The sequence below is a fragment of the Elephas maximus genome, chromosome 8, assembly GCF_024166365.1.
Source record: "Elephas maximus indicus isolate mEleMax1 chromosome 8, mEleMax1 primary haplotype, whole genome shotgun sequence".
Taxonomy (NCBI): domain Eukaryota; kingdom Metazoa; phylum Chordata; class Mammalia; order Proboscidea; family Elephantidae; genus Elephas; species Elephas maximus.
Window position 1 is genome coordinate 14,199,987 of NC_064826.1, and position 16,867 is coordinate 14,216,853.

The 16,867-nt window shown below is 45.9% G+C and overlaps 1 protein-coding gene across 1 annotated transcript; it reads right to left on the minus strand.

Annotated features, from left to right (window-relative positions):
• Positions 1-1,609: 1,609 nt before the first annotated feature.
• Positions 1,610-15,643, minus strand: STMP1 (short transmembrane mitochondrial protein 1). Its single transcript, XM_049893740.1, has 3 exons — positions 15,529-15,643; positions 4,096-4,149; positions 1,610-2,664 (listed from the first exon to the last, which is right to left on the minus strand). Exons 1-3 carry the CDS (start codon positions 15,541-15,543, stop codon positions 2,590-2,592), a joined length of 144 nt encoding a protein of 47 aa, XP_049749697.1. The 5' UTR covers positions 15,544-15,643; the 3' UTR covers positions 1,610-2,589.
• Between the last annotated feature and the right edge of the window lie 1,224 nt (positions 15,644-16,867).

Genomic DNA, 16,867 nt, shown 5'->3' on the forward strand with positions numbered 1-16,867 from the left:
TTCGTTCACAAGGTAAGACTATAAAGAGACCTAATCTAATACCTAAATGCCTTCATGCTCAAAGAAGCCACTCGGAGACCACACCCACATCCTAATGCTGCTACCATAGCTGGTAACAAGGCAGCCTTTTTGGAAATAGCTTTCTGAGCTCAAAGCACTGCATTCTGAATACCCAAAAGGGTGGTAAGCCTTTATTCTTTGAGACTGTAGTTCGCTCTGCTAACAATTTTGTCATTTGCTATGGACTGAACTGTGTCCCCCCAAAAATGTGTCAACTTGACCAGGCTATGATTCCCAGTAATTATGTGACTGTCCACCATTTTGTCATCTGATGTGATTTTCCTATGTGTCATAAATCCTACCTCTATGATGCTAACGAGGCAGGACTCCATCTACAAGACAGATGACCAGGACCTCCCCCAGGGCTGACAGAGAGAAAGCCTTCCCCTGAGCTGGCACCCTGAATTTGGACATCTAGCCTCCTAAACTGTGAGAGAATAAATGTCTCTGTTAAAGCCATCCACTGTGGTATTTCTGTTATAGCAGCACGAGATGACCAAGACATCATTTAGGATCAAATTTTGTGAGCCAGGTGGTATAAGGCCCACACTGTAATTTTCCTCACAACAAAAGGTGACCACAGAACAATGAAGTTTGCATGGTTCATAAACTGGTTCCAAAAGCAGTTGCAGAAATACGAACATATCCTGGCTGAAAGCAGCACGTGTGGCCTGACATCCGCTATTTACCGGACAACGTATAAAGCAGCACATAACGTTAACATACGTTATTTCTCATGAACGCCCTGTGAGGTAGGTATGATGTCTGCAGCTTTCAGAGCAAGTGAGCTGACTGCCCACGACTGCTCTGCCAGGGAGCAGCCAAACCAGAGTCTGACCCTCGGTTTTCTCCCATGAAGACGACCTGGACGGGGATAAAGCTGCTCTCCCTGCATGAGATCTGGCAGAGAGATCATCAGAAAGGAAGCAGTCAGTGTATTTTATAATCACAGGCAGTACCTGCGACACCACTGTTTTCCAGCTTGCTGATTGTGTTAAAATAAAATGTCTCCAGAAAAGTCATTATCAGTGAAGGTGTTCAACAAGCCCCCTGAAACAAAACACCCAACGAGATGAGGCACTGGCTATACTTGTGCAAACTGCACTTCTAGGACTTTATCCTGTAGATACACAGCCTGCCAAGAGATTGGTGCAATGACAGGTTCAAGGTTATCACAGTAATAGCAAAACACAGGAAACTGCCTAAATTTCATCAGATTATTATTTAAATTATGGTATAGCCATTCCATTGAACTTTATGTAGTAAAAAAAGATGATCTCTGTTCCTTATGTAACAATACGGACTGAACGCCATTTAAAAAAAGGCGGCAGGGACAGACATCAGTGTATGGTTGTCGTCACTTGTGTAAAAATACCCAAGCACACACACGTGCATCTGTTTAGGCATCGAATCTTTCTAGAAAGCACGGGAAACTGGTAACAGCGACTGCCTCTGAGGAGAGAAACGAGAAGCTGAGGACAGGGGTGGGACAGGCCCTTTTCACTAAATCACTTTCCTATCTTGACGCCTGGAAAGTTACCTATTCAAACATTTTTTTAAGTTTATTTAAAGAAAATACAGACTGATTATATATTTGACAAATCGCAAGGGTCATTTCTGACTGCTGAAAAAACACAAACTGCAGAGAGAAGCACAACAACCTTCCTTCTGGAGGTGTTCATTTATCATACATTTGGGCCATGTTTTCCTTATGAGTTTCTCTCTAAAGTTATCGTGGAAATACATTATTTTTTTTAAATGTGAAAGGGCTCGAAATTTCCTTTACAGATAACTTCTGATTTACCCATCAAGTCACGTCAAACACACTTGTAATCCCACACAATGAGCGCTATTCTTCTGAGGCACAAGAGCTAGAATACATACATCAGCAGGAAACACGCACACTGCAGACTAGGAAATCTACTGAGGACGACCACGCTTTACAGATTTTTAATTCCCCAGTTCCTAACCACGTTCTCAGAATACAGTTACTCAGTTAGTAAATGGTAAATTGACTGGTTAAATGAGCAAATATGGAGCTGCCCAACCACGGTATAAAATAAGTGGGTAATTCATTAGAAAGCAGCTTCCAGATATTAATTTTAATTACTGTGAAACATCATTTATTACCAAAGGGTTACCAAACACCTATTATAACTGTGTAACTGTGAAGTTAGCATTTTTTGTATCTGATCAGCTATGCAAAGCTCAAGTTTTCTTTCGAAAAAGGTAGTAGAAATTCCAAAGAACAAAGAGGAGACTACTAATTGAAGGTCATATTTACTAATCTAGCACCATAATCCAGTCTTAGGACCTCCCAAACAGCTGGGAGGAGGTTGGGGAGAAGTGAAGATGTGGGGAAGGTATGGGGGGCTCTTAACTGGTGGCCCCATTTTTGCTCTAAGGCAGCTCAGGGTCTATCAAAGAAGAACCTCACGAGGCTGTGATGAGAACAGGAGCCTTTGGTTCAAACGTGAGGCGGCCTTCAAGGACGGTCTGATTAGTGTATCCACGGGCAGCGGAGTCACCTCATGAGCTAGGCGGCTTCTTCTTGGCCTCCAAGTCCTTCTTAATTTCTTCAAATTTTTTGGCCAGGTTTGGTATCTTTAAAAAGAAAAAAGATTATGATAATTTCACATCTACCTAACACAGGTAGTCCCCAGCTTACGACGGGGATTCCATTCCTACAACTCCAACATAAGTTGGTTCTCATGTAAGTCAAATACCTCTTTTTTTTGTTTTGTTTTCATTATCATTGTCTTTATTACCAGCATCTTTATAAATCCAATCTTTATCTTTCAGCATCAGTGACCTAACAACGAAGTCAGAGTTGTAAAAGCTGTCAGGAGTGTACGCAGTTCAACTGTCATATGTCGCCAGAGCTGAACGTTGCCCACCTTTCTATCTGTCGCACACCCTATGCTGATACCGCCAGTCTTCATCGTAGACCAGGCCACAGCCTGCTATGCGGCAACGTTTTGATGAGTAAACCCTAACAATGAACATCTGCAAGTGAACATCTGAGAACATCAACAAATTATGTGCCACAACACCATACGCGATACCTACTGCTAACGATAAGACGTACAAAAAACCCAACTGTCTTAAGCGCAGTTCATCGGAACTCGAATATGTCATAAATTGAGGATTACACATTCTTCTATTTATCTTCCTCCAAAGATAAATGGGCTTACGAGTTTTCCTTTGAAAGTGACCTGCCACACAGTGGTATCTGTCAGCCTTGTAACGGCATCACAAGGATATTGGCGGCTCTCAGTATGCTTCCTCCCTGGAAGTGCAGACCTGACTTCTGTGTTTATGTTCCCACCTACCCCCAGTCCAAGTCGAAACTGTACATCTAAACAGTAAGTGTGATATAAGTTAATAAAGCCCTGCCTAGAAAACCATCTGACTCAAGTGAAGCTGACAAAGGGAATCCCCTTTGGCACAGTAAAGCTTTCCCACCAAACAAATCCTAAATTAGTGTTTCTCACTTCCTTGTCCCTTTGAACACGCACCCACTTCCAGTATCCCTGTTCTTGGGCAGTGCCTCACGGGGTTTAACTTCCCGTCTCTAAAGTGAGGATAACACAGCCCCCACTTCACAAGCCTCTGTCCTCCCTCACCGTGCTGTGCTATCCAGGTCCACAGGCAAGGTTCTCTGTGGTCACGGCTGCTGGCTCAGTGGGCTACAATGATCACCCAGCTCATTCTTAAATTCTCATTCAGTACGTGATTTTCCACATAACTTTAAGAACCTGCACACATTACTATTACTCTGGGCTAAAAGACCCAGCTTAGGAGCAGCCTAAGACCATCTAAACTGGTGGGAATTTGCCCTCTTGTGGTGATATGGAGAACTGATGCTTCTGTGGAGACTCATGTTTTTAAACGATACGAAACCTTCCTACAAACTTCAGGACTTCTCCCTCAGACCCACAGACTTTCTTTACGCTCAAAGGCATACCTCAACAAAGACAAGTCAGCATAACACAGTTACACGGGACCAAGGAAGACCTGGATATGGCCACTTACCTCATAGTTCTGAGCCAGATACATTCCAACGATGTTGCCCAAAGTAAATCCAAGCTGAAAGAATAGAAAAGGAAGGAGTTACCCTGGAGACAGAGTTCTGTGCCCGTCTCATCCCAAACCAAACTACATGGACAGCATTCTTATCATGAGCTCAGAGCAGTTCAAGGATTTTGGTGTCCAGTCTAGGGCTCTACAAAAGGTGAGGGTCATTTTCCTTCTATAAAAAAGTATAGAAGTACTTCCCCCCAAAAGGTCACTGAAGAGCAGTAAACCAAAAGTATGAATGGTGGCAATGACAAATCTACCCTAGAATGTCCTCTCACAAGCCCTGTAATACTTGACTAAGTTCTAGATACGCAAGCCAAAGTGCCGAGTTTTGTTATTGAAAGCTGCAAGTTGCTTTCTATCTCTTTCTGGTTATAGGATGATGCAGGTATTATTATTTCTCTCTACAGCAAAAGTACTCAATTAAATCACAGGGTCTTAGAAAATGATGGACTTCTACAGTTCAATCTCTTCATATTTCAAGACAGGAACCTGAGGCCCTGGATGGTGAAGTGACCTGTCCAGGGTCATTCACAAGAGGGAGCCCAGGACAGCCTAAATTAGACACATGCTCAAGAGCTAAAACACAGGATGACAGAAAGAGGGAGCTGCACCCCCCACTGACAGGCCGCGGCTATGCCCCCGCCATGTGTCGGGTATCCTGGGAGGGGCACTCAAGACCTTCAGGGAACATGGCCCTACCATGGTGACAAGAGAGACAGGCATGACTGTCAGAGATGGATAAATGTTTGCCCCATCGGGTGGCTCTTTTCCTGAGCAAAACCTGGCTCATGAAATTGTAAAGCACTTCCTACGGAGCGTAACGCCCAAGTTCCTTACACTTCGAGTTGGAAGGCTGACCTATTTAACTCCCTGTTGTTCTCCCAGTGATTTAAGAACCTCCAACTGGAGGCCTAACTTCATAAACTGAAACCACCATCAGATGTTTTCTCATCATTCCGCTTAGTCAGTGTTGCTCCTTCTCACACAGAGTACAGGGTTCGGATAATGCAGCACAGGGTGGCGCCCGGAGCACCAGCCCAGCTAGCTGTGGCCCAGCCTCACCTTCCAGATGGAAAAGCCCATGGGGATGGAACACAGTGGTCCTTACTAAGCTCACCAAGCTTCCCACCAAACCATAATTTGGGCTGCTTTATTGCTGGTAATTAAGAAATATAAAAGGGACTACCTAGTCTCTAATCAAAGACCATTTTCTCATCAATTGATGAATCAAACACATCTTGCAAAGTGATATTTTAGCAAGAGGCAGAATGATTTTTTTAACTCCTGTGGGTTGAAACCAGGTAGACAGACCAGTTTTTCCAAACCTAGAAAGAGTATTATATTTGCTCTAAGAAAAAGAGAAAACTAGCTAAGAATATTAGCTCTAACACCAAGCAGAAAGAACATGGGATTGGAAAAATTTCAAGAAAAATCAACTAGAGTTCTTGTTCTCCCACTATCTAGCTGTGTGTCTTTAGGCAAGACACTTAATCTCTCTGGAGCTTTGCTAAGTTGAGTTCCCTGATTTATAAAGCATTACAGTAACAATGTTCCCAGTTCCTACTTCTTATTCTTACCTTGTGTCTCAAAATAAATGTGGCATAGCTCCGAAAAAAGGAATTAAATACCAATTCATACTACAACATGGATGAACCTTGAAAACATTACACTAAGTGAAAGAAGCCAGTCACAAAAGGCCTCATTTGATTCCACTTCTATGAAATGTCCAGAAAAGGCAAATCCACAGAGACAGAAAATAGGTCAGTGACCGCCCAGGGCTGGGGGGAGAGGGGAATAAGGAGTGAATGCTAATGGATAGGGGGTATCTTTTGGGGAGCCACGAAAATGTTCTAAAACGAGACAGTGATGATGGTTCCACTGCTCTGTGAACGTGTGAAAAACCACTGAACTGTCCACTTTAAATGGATGAATTCTGTGGTATGTGAATTAGACCTCAATAAAGCTGTTATAAAGAAATCAGTAAGGTGGTAAAATGTCAGCCCTGTGGGATAAAACCGTGGAAATCAAAGATCGCCTCAAAGATTTCCTGACTGAACAAATGTTTGAAAAGAATGGAAATGTTGGAAGTGGGAAGTGATGGCAGGCAGATAAATGGCTGGCTTTGTGCAGATTTCCACAGAAAACGCCAACTACTGTTCACGCTGTCGGCTGACTTTTTTTAGGCATGGATACATGTAAGCAGGATATGTACAACATTTTATCTATTAATACGAAAAACCTCTAAGCCTTGAAAAAATAAAAAGAAAGCCAACGCCAAAGCACCCTGACTCCTCTGACAATTACCTCAAACTCCTCCCTCCCCCAATCAAAAAGTTATGTATGCAGATCTGCCAAGAAAGCAACAGGCTTTGTTTTGTTTTTTAAGCTACAATTTTTATCTGGGGATGGCTCCTGGCAGTAACCCAAAGTGAACACCGCCTGAGAAGTCTGAAATATGACTCACTGAACTCCATTTTCCCAAACTACACACCCAAACCCAAGTTATGACACAGACTCTGAGCCATTTTATATTTACTGTCAAGAGTTGAATAAATCTAAAAATAACCTCATTTTATTTACCAAGTATAGCTGTACTAGCATTGAAAATGACGCCTAAAAATGATTTCTGGTCTGAGGTGAGAAAGGCTATTTGCCAACAGGAAAGCCCAAAGCGCATGTTATCTACCAGGAATAAAAGCTAAACTTCTACTTACCAGTTTTAGTGTCTGCTAGAGAAGCAGTCAGAAGATCTCTCCATTCCAAGAGAACAGGAAAAAAATTTCACCTTCTTTCGTGCCTTTCTTAGTCTTTCTTAGTCCCTGAGTGGTGCAAACTATTACCACGCTTGGCTGTTAACCCAGAGGTTGGAAGCCTGAGTCCAGCCAGAGCCGCCTCAGAAGAAAGGCCTGGCAATCGACTTCTGAAAAATCAGCCACTGAAAACCCTGTGAAGCCCAGCTCCACTCGGACACACAAGGAGCTGCTATGAGTTGGGACAGAGAAGATGGCAATTCGTTTCAGTCTTTAAACACTTAAAGGCCTGGTTTGGAGAACATCATCAAATGTATTTAGTAAGTCCTTCAAGCAATAATGAAATCCACACTCGTACGTGGCAAAAGCGCATGGCCTGAGCGTCTGACCGCCTCATCTAACTTCACAAGGAAGGAGGAGATTCATTAACCGCATCAACGGCCCAAGGCTGACTGCTGTGAGCTGGGGGTCAGACATACCTCCACCCTCCAACCCTTCTACCAGTTCTGACACAGCTGTCCCTCCCATGGTACTCTCCACTTCTCTGCTGGGTTCGATAATTCGTTGCAATGGCCACACAGAGCCCACAGACCATACTCACAGTTATGGGGTTTATTAGGGAAATAACAGGTTACAATTCAGGATCAGGAATGACTCAGGATACAGTTCTTTGATCAGGACAGCCTCTTCTCAGCTGTGCATGCAGGCAGGCCTCTCTCTGGCGCTCCACCTGGCCTCTGCCCTGCTTGGGCAAGTGTTACACAAGTGTTACAAAGCTCTTCAGCTCATCAGTAAGTGCCCGGAGGCACACCACTCCACTAGGAAACCTCCTGCCCAAAGGCACTCAGCTCTCTCATTCCATGGGTCAGCACACCCACTGTAACCACCTTTCTCCCTGGGTCCGGGAGCCCAATGCAGTGTCTCACGCCAGTCTCCTGGTTCTGCTGCCACAGTTTCTCTGCCACCACTTTTTGCCATCTTGCGCCATCTCTGGTGTTACACAGCTCCCTCTCTCTGTCTTCTGGGTCTAGCAGGGACCCTGGATCCAAAGAACATTCTCTGCTCCCGTTTCTTCTTCTTGGACGTAGTGAGGTCCCCTTTTTCCACCTCTGGAATTACTCATTTTAAGCCTAGCATGATGACAAAACTGACCAATCCCCTCGTTAGGGTTCCATACACATTATTTGCATAATCCCTCCCCCATAAGGGAGCCATGCATTCTATCTGTATTATTAGCAAGCTGTCCAATCCCCTTGGTGGGCCACAAGCACCTTATTTGCATAGTCCCACTTAATCTTTTGGTGGGACTTACAAGACCCTGGCTAGAAAGGCCATAAAAAAGCAATCTATTATACGACCGTACATTAATAAGAAAACCTGCTAAGGATACAATGCACACCCCTGTACTACCACCACAGAGAGGGACATTTTTAAGAGGTAAGCTAGGGTTTATATTCAGTAATCTTCCTTAGAGAATAAAGCGGGGGGGGCTGTTAATTCTTTAATTGAGCCAGTAAATTGAATAGGGACATTCATGAAAAACCCAGTAGCATTCTGGAAAAGGTACATCAATCAGGTTGAACTGGCTGCCTGTTCTCAAAGAGTCACGTTCAAATATTCAACTTATGACTCTCTGGGAGTAGCGATCAGGCAAAAGGAAAATATCTAATTTAAATAAATGAAATCAGCCGCAAAGTACTAAGAACCTAGTAAGCCCTCGGAAATAAGCCATGTGCTTGGGACGTGTAAGTATAAGGTATGGTGCTTCTTCCCAGGGAGTTTATTATCTATTCTAGAAAGTCAAGACTGAAATACACAAAGGTGCCATGAGTATAATACAACACGTCACCAAGTGACAGTTTAAACAGGCCAGATAATTTAGGGACTAATGAAATTCATATTAGCATGCTGAAGGAGAAAAATCAGATGACCATCAGATGAGGAAATAGCAAGGTAAAACTCAAAATAAGCTAAAAGTAAAAGGAAATTTCCTTAATTTGTTAGAAAATATTATAAACATCAAACTAAAACTTGAGAAGCATTTCCAGTAAAAGGCAGAAACAAATCTACATCCACTCTCACTGCTTCTACTTAGCACTGCCCTGGAAGTTGTAGTTTACAAAATTAAAGAAAAAGAAAAACGAGAATAAAAACCGGAAAAGAACACAATCTGGTCATTTACTGGAGATACAACTACCTTCGCGATATGGCCTTCACTGATTCACTCCCCAGTGTACCTAGAGACCAACCACTGGGGCTCAGAGATAGGCGGGATACAAAATCAGCACACGAAAATTACTAGCATTTCTGTACATCGGCAACAATGAATCGGAAAATGTAGTTTTAAAAAAGATGCCACTCACAATGGCAACAAAAACTAAAATGTAGCTAGAAATAAATATAACAATGTACAAGGCTCTTCCCGAAGATGATGGTTCCTGCTAACGTGAAGACGCACTAGTGTAAAGACTTAAGACAGGGGTTTAAGTCATGAGGAAGGCCTCCTGGGAGAAAAAACAAAGGGCCATGAAGAGCAGCTGGGAGGCAAAAGGGAAGATAAAGGGAAAGCGTGGGGGAAAGTATGAACGCAGGATGGCCCACGGGTTGGTCTGGATCAGTAAGATTAGCTTAGCCAGTCTAAAACGGAGGGCGTATACCAAAGGCCAGTGGAAAGGAAAACCGGACCAGACTAGCGAACCGTGAAAAGCAGGTCGAAGTGGCTGAGATGTGATGAGGAAGGGCAGTTTCTGTGAGCACAAGAAGAAGGCAATTAAGGATGTTTAAACTGGCAGGTGCAAGAGGGAATGACAGGGCCAAGGGCAAAAAGGGAGACGTGTGTAGAACCAGAGGCAACAGTCCTGCTCTCATGTGGCTGATCAGACCACATCTGGAATGCCACGTTTAAAAAGGATTCAGAAACTAGAATATTCAGGGAAGCGTAAGCAGCATAACTTGAAATCACAAAGAATGGGTGGAATAAGTTGAGATGTTTAGCCTAAAGAGAATATGGGTGGAGGGGTAAAGAAGGTGCCAAGACAAAGCTCTTCAAATACCTAAAGGGCTGCAAGGTGATTAGAACTGCTCTTTAACACCAAGGGGTAGAATGAGGTAAGGGGACACTGAGGACACAGTGACCTGTTGTAAATGGAGGTGACCAAACATAAACTGGGTGCCCCCTTAGTTGTGCAGACTTAAGCATCAGCATGTTAGCTGGACTACAGAACCTATAATAACCCTTCCAACTCAAATCCGACACTTTATACCAGCTGGTGACGCAGTGGTTAAGCACTCGGCTGCTAACTAAAAGGTCGGCAATTCCAACCCACCAGCCACTCCTCGACAGAAAGTTGTGGCAGTCTGCTTCCATAAAGATTACTGCCATGGAAGCCCTATGGGGCAGTTCTACTCTGTCCTATAGGGTTGCTATGAGTTGGAATCGACTTGACGGCAGTGGGTTTTGAGGCTAGTGTGGCTGGTCCAAGGGCAGCATGAAAAAGATCTGCTTATGAAGTTGGCAGTGGGAACACAAAGATAAAGTTTTCGTAAGGGGACTATGAAGACCTGGTGGCTTACAGCAATAGCTATGTGCCAGCTACCACTCTCACTCTTTTTCATGAATTAACTCATGCTCTTCATAACCTATAGGGTCGCTATGAGTTGGAATCGGCTTGATGGCAATGGGTTTGGGTTTTTTCTTTTTTCTTCATAACCTTAAGACAGGAACTACTATTGCCCAATTTATGTCAGCAAAACTAAGGCACAGAGCAGTTAAGTAACTTGTCACATGGCAGGTAGATACGTGTGGCAGGCACACAGCAAGTAAATGATACAGAAAATGATGGAGAAATGAATCATTGATTACATCAACATTTTAAATTTGAGAGACTCGGGGCAGGGGGACAAAGAAAGAAGTTAGGTGGAGTCAGGGAAAGAGGTGGTGGGTTCCGACATGCAGGGTGTGAGACACACAGATGTGCAGTAGGCAGAGGGTGGGGACCCAGAACTCAGAGAAAAGGACTAAACCTTGTTCTGGAAGCTGTATCAGCAGAGATAAAAGACAGCGGTATGACAACAGTGGGTGTAGAGAGAGGAGTGGAGGGTCTAGAGCCTCAGAAACACCCAGTAACCAAAAGAAGGAAAAGAAACCGGTAAGAGGAGGAGTGATTAGATAGGACAGTTTCCCAACTGGTGCACCAAGATACAGACCCCCAGAGCAGGCCGGCACCCAGAGCCAGTCACCTTTGGTCTGTGTAGGTTCTTTCTTAAAAATAGTTCTTTCTGTGTTATAGTGTAAAAGAATGGTACAAAATACTGAAATACAGGATTAAAGAGGAGGCTGTTAGAGTATCAAACGCTGCAGACTTCAAGAGGTAAGAAGGAAAAAGAGAAGTACCAATTACAACAGGCGGCAGTGCTTGCATACCTATGAGACTTCCGTTCAATGGCTTCCCAAGCTTCCTTAAAATGACTGGAGCTAAACTATGCTGCAACTAAGGACTCTACTGTGGTCGAAGGGAGAAGACAGAGGCAGCAGGATCACAGGAAAACATCTTCAAGATATGGGTGAAGGGTGAAGGCTTTAATCCAAGAGGAAAGACCTATGAAAGGAAACTATAAGCAGCACAATCAAGTGCAGTGGTTTTCAAACAGTGTTTGCAGAAGGAATGACAACTGCACCTTACCAAAAAATCAAATCCACTGCTGTCGAGTCGATTCCACTCACAGCGATCCTATAGGACAGAGCAGAACTGCCCCACAGGGTTTCCAAGGCTGTAATCTTTACAGGAGGCTGCCACATCTTTCTCCCACAGAGCGGCTAGTGGGTTCGAACCAACAACCTTTTGGTTAGTAGCCGAGTGCTTAACCACTGCACTACCAGGGCTCCTTAGAGAACACCTCAGAGTGTTTTGAAATGTGTGATGACAGTGCACATGCTAATGGCTGACTGGTTCATCACTGCCAAGCCTTTTCCCATCATCCACCCTTCTGGGGGTAAGCTAATCCCCTTGTCTGAGAAGAAACTAAATCTGAGTTCAAATGACATCTTGCAAAAGAGAAACCCCACCATATCTGAGTCCTTATTAAATACCACTGTTTTAAGTACTTTGATGTGTTAACTCATTTTTAACCCTCAGAACAAGACCATGAGATAGGTAGCTTCGCATTTTCAGGTGTGGAAACTGAAGCATGCTGGTGTTGTTAGGTACTGTCAGGTTGGTTTCGACTCTTAGCGACCCTGTGCACAACAGAATGAAACACTGCCCAGTCCTGCACCATCCTGACAATTGCTGCTATGCTTAAGCCCGCTGTTGCAGCCAGCCACTGTGTCAATCCATCTCGTTGAGGGTCTTCCTCTTTTTGGCTGACCCTCTACTTTACCAAGCATGATGTCCTTCTCCAGAGACTGACCCCTCCTGACAACATGTCCAAAGTATGTAAGATGCAGTCTCGCAGTCCTTGCTTCTAAAGAGCACTCAGGTCGTACCTCTTCCAAGCCAGACTGGTTCCTTCTTTTGGCAGTCCATGGTATATTCAAGATTCTTCTCCAACAAATCACAACTCAAAGGCTTCAGTTCTTCTGTCTTCCTTATTCATCATCCAGCTTTCTCATGCATCTGAGGCAACTGAAAACACCACGGCTTAGGACAGGCGCACCTTAGTCTTCAAGGTGACAGCTTTGCTTTTCAACACTTTGAAGAGGTCTTTGCAGATTTGCCCAGTGCAGTGCGTCTTTTGATTTCCTGACTGCTGCTTCCAAGGGTGTTGATTGTAGATCCAAGTAAAATGAAGTTCTTGACAACTTCAATCTTTTCTCCGTTTATCATGATGCTGCTTATTGGTCCAGTTGTGAGGATTTTTGTTTTCTTTATGTTGCGGTATAATCCATACTGAAGGCTGCGGTCTTTGATCTTCACCAGTAAGTACTTACAAGTTCTCTTCCCTTTCAGCAAGCAAGGCTGTGTCACCTGCATAACACACGTTGTTAATGAGTCTTCCTCCAAGCCTGATGCGCTGTTCTTCACACCGTCCAGCTTCTCAGCATGCAGGCTGAATAGGTATGGTGAAAGGATACAACCGTGAGGTACACCATTCCTGACTTTAAACCAGGCAGTATCCCCTTGTTCTGTTCGAATGACTTCCTCTTGATCTACGTACAGGCTCCTCATGAGCACAATTAAGTGTTCTGGAATTGCCATTCTTTGCAATGTTATCCATAATTTGTTATTATTAACACAGCTGAATGCCTTGCATAGTCATTAAACACAGGTAAACACCCTTCTGGTATTCTCTGCTTTCAGCCAGGATCCATCTGACTTCAACAATGATATCCCTGGTTCCACATCCTCTTCTGGATCTGGCAGTTCTCTGTCGATATACTGCTGCAGCCGCCCTTGAATGATCTTCAACAAAATTTTACTGAAGCACCACCCACTGCCACTGCTGTCAAGTCAATTCCGACTCATAGTGACCCTATAGGACAGAGTAGAACAGCCCCGTAGAGTTTCCAAAGAGCACCTGGCGGATTCAAACTGCCAGCCTTTTGGTTAGCAGCCATATCACTTAACCACTACACCACCAGGGTTTCCTACTGAAGCACAGAGAACTTGAATAACCTGCTGGAGCTCCCACAGTTGGAAAACAACTGAGTTCAAACCCAGAAGTCCGATTCTGGGGTCCGACCTCTTAAGCACTAGAGCATGATGGCTGGTCACAGGTTAAAAACTAGAGGAAAACTTCAGGCTGGTCTACCTCACTCCCACTGCTTTCTAGATGAAATGACTGAAAGCAAAGAGGAAGACTTGCCCAAGTTCATGCAGTAAGTAAACCACCTGACAGATGGGGAATTGACATGAAAAGCACTGCTACCCCACTTCCTTCAACAAAAGCAGCGAGGAGGTGGGAGGGCAGGCAGCGTGAGGGCATCAGTGCTCCAAGGCACTTCTAACCTAGGAATTTAATGACTGGCTTCAACAGCTAACCTGAAATGCTGACAATTCTGAAATCAGTCACATCCAAGGAGTTTATTGTAAACAGCAAAAGTTTATTCCCAAACCAAATAAACTCACTCTGGAAAATCACTTCAAAGTTAGCTGTAATTGAATCAATGGCCTCCCAGCTGATCAATGAGTTACAGTTGTATCATCTTACACTCTGGGGCTGATACTGTTTTTAACCTGAATGTGAGACAGAATCCACTGAACAGCACTGAATGAATGGCACTGCGAGTTTGGCTCTCTCCTACGAGTAAATGACAGTAATTGCAGGTAGTCCCCGACTTACAACATATTCGAGTTCTGACAAACTACACTTACGACCATCAGGTCTTTTTTTTTTTTTTATTATATCTATCTTATCATTAGTAATGTGTACTACACACAACGTTGCAGTATGTAATCTGCTGATGTTATCATTTTCAGATGTTCACTCACAGATGTTCCATGTTATGATTCATAAACATACTGATAATAAAAAAAAATGATAATGAAAATTAAAAAAAATTATTTGACTTACATCAGAACTGACTTACAATGGAGTTGTGGGAACAGAACCCCATCATAAGTCGGGGACTACCTGTATTTCTGTTAACTTCTGAACTAACACCTAGTTAGGACACTGGAGAAACTTCCAGGAGCAGAGGTATAGCCCTGTTGTGGTTGAGAAGTTTATATAAAAGCAATTGCCATCGAGTTGACCGCAACTAACAGCGACCCTATAGGACAGAGTAGAACTGCCCCACAGGGTTTCCAAGCAGCAGCTGGTGGATTAGAAATGGTGACCTTTTGGTTAGCAGCCAAGCTCTTAACCACCGTACCAGCAGGGCTTCAGCTTATACAAAGGAACCCTTTTTTGGCCCAGAGATTTAAAACTCAACTACCACCTTCCAATAGGACAAGGGGGCACTTTTTCTTCCAGATTTCCACTGACCACCTGGAAGATATTCAAACATCTGCCTCTTCATAGAATCAGAGATTGAAACCATGAAGTCGTAAACACGCAAAAACTTGGTAGAAAGGCTTTCACTTGAAGTTTGATCAGCCAACTTTCCTGAAACCTTCTGCAGGCAATCTTTGAAATACATTGAGTTTCGCCAGAAAAACAGTTTTTAACTAAAATAAGGAGCCATGAGAAACAATGTGCTTACTCATGGTAACACTCGCTTGCCCCAAAAGCAGCGTTCTGGAAAACCCCACCAGTGTCAAACCCCTTCCAGCAGGTAGCCAGCCATCCTCGAAGCTCGGGAGCTATTAAGGGGCCTGACGAGGCCCTCCAAGCCCGCACCTCTGACCCCGCGTCTCCGAGCCCAGCGAGGCGGCTTACTAACTTCAGGTGTATTCCTGCCCTTCCCCCCACTCCGCTCCCCAAAACGCCGACCGACAGGCCCCCGAGTCAGAGCTGGGCGTGTCTGTCCGCGGCCGAGGGCAGACGGGAGCGACCACCGGCAGTCGCGGGGGACCGCAGAGGCTCCAGCCCGACTTCCGCCGCGCCAGAAACAAAGCCCACAGCCCGCCCCGCTAGGGACGAGCCGGCGCGGCGCCGCGAGGGCTGGGGCGGCCCGAGACAACCTGGGCTCGCGCCCCCTAGACTGCGGGCGCTGGGCCGAGCCCCCGCCCCGCTCCTCCGCCGCTCCACTCACCAGGAACTGGAGCATGGTGTCGGCGGGGACGGCGAGGAAGCACGAACAGCGACCACAGCTCCGACGGCCGGTCGGAGCCTACCTCCCCACCGCGAGGGGCGGAACCCGCGGTCGGCTTCCGGGTCACGCCCCGCCCCGTTCCGCCGGGCCAGCCACACCTCGCCCAGCCCCGCTCCCCCGGACTGTCCGGCCCCGCCCTCTCCGCCAGGCCCCGCCCCTCCCAGCCAGGCCCCGCCCCTTCCAGCCAGGCCCCGCCCCATCAGGCCTCGCCCCGCTCCACCGGACTGTCAGGCCCCGCCCCGCCCGGAAACAGGCTGGCGCCGCTTAGCGCCCTCTATCATCACCCCTGGAGGCCAGCGGGGTGCAGGTCCCAGCTGGTGCGCAACTCCGGAGCCCCAGCCCCAGGACCCGGCTCCTGCACACCTGGGCCGGGGCCCAGCGATCTGTATTGGACCAGCAGCTCTCCCTGAACTGGGGGGCAAATGAGTCGCACAGCAGAATTACTGTGGAGCGGGTGCGATGTGCTCTTTCCAGGACCACCCAGGATCTCTGGGGAGGAAAGGGCTGTGTTGTTGAAGGGCCCACGGGGTGCTCGGGAGCCAGCGCTGAGGGCCGAGGGGAGAGGTTAGGTGCCCCGAGTCCAGTTCCTGACTGCCTGGCACCAACACTGGCCTTGCACATGGTCCTCGGCCTCCGGAATTCGGCCTCCTCCTCTGTAAGCAAGGCAACACCAGCCCCGGATGGACTATAATGAGACTGAGAGATGGTGCGAGGTCTCGTAAAGGGTGCCCCGTGTCCGGTGTGGACAGTGAGCAGGGGAGGCGGCCTGGGTCCCCTCGCCACCCGAAGCCGGCTTTCAATCCCTCCACAGGCCCCTCAGCACGTACACCTTCAGCAAGACCACCTTTCTCCTCACCCCCACCTTCTGAGCTCACGCTTACCTGCCGTGTGAAGTAGAGCTCTGTCTGGTTCCAAGTAATTAGAACCAAATCATGGGAATTAAACCACATGGGAATTTATTATGGTACTCGGTGGGAAAAGGAGAGCTCTCAGGCAGTTTTCTCTCCATTTCTGCTTTTCTCCCTGCTTCTGCTTCACTGTCCCTCTCCCCCTCCTGTCCGGTTTGCTGTCCAGGATATGGCTACCTAGCTTACCTGACCCTACGCTTTAAACCTTTCAACCAATAAGGAGACTGGATCGCTCTTTCCTTACCAATTTCAGATACCTGGGAAAGGACGGCTGATTGGTTAAGTTGGAGTCAGAGGTCCCCCAGTCAACTATAAGCAGAAGGGGCAAGGTCTCTTTGAACTTGACTTGGTGTAGACCAGTGTTCCTCAGA